At 41.8% G+C, this 4,026-nt stretch overlaps 1 protein-coding gene across 1 annotated transcript; it reads left to right on the forward strand.

The window, feature by feature from the left end:
- Positions 1 to 1,678: 1,678 nt before the first annotated feature.
- Positions 1,679 to 2,491, forward strand: PGRMC1 (progesterone receptor membrane component 1; the record flags this gene model as incomplete). The annotated part of the gene is made up of 2 exons (XM_086951349.1): positions 1,679 to 1,833; positions 2,192 to 2,491. A coding segment is annotated over exon 2 (289 nt), but the record flags the coding sequence as incomplete, so codon positions are not given.
- Positions 2,492 to 4,026: the final 1,535 nt, after the last annotated feature.

The following is a 4,026-nucleotide window of genomic DNA, read 5'->3' on the forward strand; positions in this document are numbered from 1 at the left end:
CACAACCCCAAACACCCACACACAACCCCATGACCATACACGCATACAACCACTCACACATACAACCACTCACACATACAACCATACACGCATACAACCACTCACACATACAACCACTCACACATACAACCACTCACACATACAACCACCCACACATACAACCACTCAAACAACTACACACACAACAGCAAACACACAAACACACACATCTGTCGCCCTCACTCTATCTATTGCCCTCACTCTACCTCTCTATCACCCTCACTCTCTATCATTCTATCTATCTATCTATCGCCCTCACTCTATCTATCGCCCTCACACTGTCTATCTATCTATCGCCCTCACTCTGTCTATCTATCGCTCCACCACAGCATCACTCAGGGGCACCACAGCATCACTCAGCACCACCACAGCATCACTCAGCACTACCACAGCATCACTGGTTCAAATATGTTCTCTCAATGTTTGAAGATTTATTGCAAATGTCACAAAAAAAAGGTAATATTTCACTTCTGTTCTTGGATTTTACTCACTGAACATAATCTTCACAACAGTTATTTACAAAAGTTTAAGCTATTGCCATTAAAAATTACAATCACTTTTATTTAAGTATTATTTAAAAAAATTAAAAGCCAATGTTAATTGTAATATCAATACATCTAAGTAAAGGCAATACAAAACATGTGACATTACAAATACTAAAAGTGTCACATATGCTAAAGTTAAAAGTATTGGCATTGTAAATCACAAAACATAAATATAAAATGTCATTTACAAAACCAATAGCTCCAACTTTCCTACTGCGAGACCTATTGGCAACGCCAGTGCTTGTTTAAACTCATAATTGTGATATAAACGTTAATAAAGTTTAATGAAAATCTAATAACATAAAGGCATTACACGCATGGGCACTTATATTCAGGGTACACACAAGCAGATCGCATTAAAAGGCTTTTTAAATCTGCGATTCAGCTATTCCAATTTAAATGCAACAAAGCAGGTACGTATTCTGCTGCGGTTAAGTATTTTTAACCATTAACAAATAAAAACGATAGTGCATGGCAGATGCACTAAAGCCATCATTGGAGGTAATTCCAAATCCAAAACCAGTATTTCTGGGTACGGACGCTCCCTACACGGTACCAGGAAAGAATGTGTGAACTTTGCTCTCATGACACAGGCCTGGGCAGCGACATGGCCTCTATGCAATATGCAAGGCATTGCCACAGAAAAGGGACTCTCAGCTCACGAACCCGCGCGCTACCTAGATCCTGGCGACAAGCGTCAAAGCCAAACCTTTACGGTTGCTAACCGAACGCCATCTTAAAATACCTTAAGTCTGTATTTATAAATCACCACCGGCCTAACAAAAATGTACTTTCGCCAAAATAAAGAAGAATATTTTCTTATTTAATGGTAAAATTGTCAAAGTCATTGCAAAATCCTTTCAGAAATATTTAAGAAATTGAATAATAATAATTTATTTTGAGAATAATGAACTAATTTGTCGTAATAATATTAAAATGTAACGGTTGTTTTTGACGTTCAAGATATACCTGGAGTTTCAGACAAGAATACTGTGTCATAATAAGGCGACGAAGGGTGCTCCTTTCTTTTCCAATGTGTCGACTATTGAGCTTTTGCGCCACCTATGTCGGCCATGTCTTCAGTCGTGAAACTGCGCAGCTTTATTAGTCATTCTGTAGTGAAGTCCATGCTCCGGAGTTTACTTCCCGCCCCTTCCACAGACAGAGAACAGACCAGGGAAAGTAGAGGCACTGGCAGTGGAGTAACGATCAGACCAAAGTACCAGCAGCTGCAGTAGTACACCTTCAGGTAATGACACATCATATTTTAGTGCAATAGCCATTTACAGGCTGCTTTAGGTATTTGCGGACTGACAGCATGCACAACTTTGTTGCAATTAACCGTGATTTATTACGTGCAAACATTTAGTATGCAAATAATCGGGGTTTATTGCGTGCAAACATTGAGTAGTATGTTTTGCAACCGTTTTACACGGCGGCTCAATGCAGGGCTTGTGTTTGCACGATGCAGAACCATCACCGAGGCGGGGAGTGGGTAGATCAGAAGGGGTTGTATGTTTAAATGTACTGCAAGTTATGTTTACGCATACTTCCAATGCCAGGGTGTTTGCAAACCCTCCCACACGCATTGGTCTTGTGTCCCACAGGCACCAGGAAAATGGCAGAGGAAGAGGTCGAGCCCAGCACGAGCATTCTGCACGAGATCTTCACCTCGCCCCTCAACCTGGGTCTGCTGGGCGTCATCCTCTACCTCATCTACAAGATGGTGCGGGGGGACCGGCCCCCCGAGGTGGAGGAGCGGGAGGAGCAGCTGCCCAAGATGAAGCGGAGGGACTTCACCATCGCCGAGCTCAGCGAGTTCGACGGAACGCGCAACCCCCGCATCCTGATGGCCATCAGCGGCAAGGTCTTCGACGTCACCAAGGGCAAGAAGTTCTACGGGCCGGGTAAGAGCTGCTGCCGCGAGACACGAACATGGCACATTGATCCCAGGGAGTTGTGCAATGATTGGATCATCTGAAACCTCATATGACCCGCCGCTTGGCGTCTCAGTTAAACAAGCATTGGGAGAATCAATAGGGCTCACCTAATGGACCCATTAGCTTTGCCAATTTTTTTTTGTTTTAGTTGCGGATGATGTGCATTATCAGCAAATAAAAATCAAGCATTTTGCATAGGTGATAGGTTGGAGTTTAATTAGATAACAAGGAAACAGCATGTGTGCTTACATGTATCTACATGCTAGCACATTGAAGTTATATATTTGACCAATAGGCACACACACCGTTTAAAAACAGACCTAAAGGCAATATTCTGCACTCGTAGATAAATCACAGGAGCAAAGGCAGACCGAAGGCACACATAAACACGCTATATACTACACTATCGTAATTGCTGCCACTGGAGTTATTCAACAGTAGAAGGTCAAATTATGTGGCAGGGTTGATTCAATTATACATCAATAAGACGCAAATTAAGTGGCGTAAAACTGCACATTTTGTAATAGTATTACTTTATTTTGTCATTTTTATACATCGTAACTCTCCACAAAGATATTTCATGTGGTTTTTACCAGTTTAAATCTATAATGCAGCATTAAATGACTGAAAGATGACTAGTCAACCTTTGAAAATGCTTTCAGCTGCGCAGGAGCACATGTCGCCATCCTTTTATTATCTGTTGATCTGTTTGTAGTAGAAAACATTTTTTGTGCTAAAATCTGCAGATTATTCAACAGATTGGGTTGAAAGAGGGTTCTTTCGATGAAATGATTGTTCTTCAGCAAGGTTAGGTTTGAACATCTTTATTAGCTACATGCGTGATGTATAGTATAACAAAAAAAAAACACAACTGCTCATCCCGGTATCCCCGCAGTAACTGCCACTTACAGAGCAGCAGAGTTCGAACGAGAACTCCAGGATAAGTGACGTGTCACATAACAATAGCGCATGAGGGCAGGCGCGCGGAACACACAAGTTGTCCTTTAAGAAACAAGGGCAACTTGTGACTCTAACACAGATGATGGGTTGTGCGGCAAATCCATCCTTATGCGGAACCGGCTAGGACCGGAGAATTGCATAAATTCCACTGGCCTTGGTTATGAGGGGATCAACACAGCATTTAGAGAGAGAAAGGTGGGAAAGAGAAAGTGGCAGAGAAAGGGCGCAAAAAAGATAGAAACACAGAGAAAAAGATGGACCAATTGTGAGGAATAGAAGAAAAAAAGGGGAACATTAAATTATAGTTGTGTGGAAATAAGTATGTGTATCCAAAGTATAAACAGAGCATTAACAATACCTGGTCCAAAACTTATCAGTGACACCATCTTCGCCCTTCCTGATTGGAAGGACATGAATTACAAAATGAATAGCAGGGCCAGTCTATGAAGTGTTAACAGCTGCGTGAAGATTAGTAGCACGAAATAAAATACGTCGGAAGACTGGGTGAAAGAGGCAGAGTTCCAAAGTAAACACAAACGTAC

The sequence above is a fragment of the Lissotriton vulgaris genome, unplaced genomic scaffold (genome assembly GCF_964263255.1).
Source record: "Lissotriton vulgaris unplaced genomic scaffold, aLisVul1.2 SCAFFOLD_1065, whole genome shotgun sequence".
Lineage (NCBI taxonomy): Eukaryota > Metazoa > Chordata > Amphibia > Caudata > Salamandridae > Lissotriton > Lissotriton vulgaris.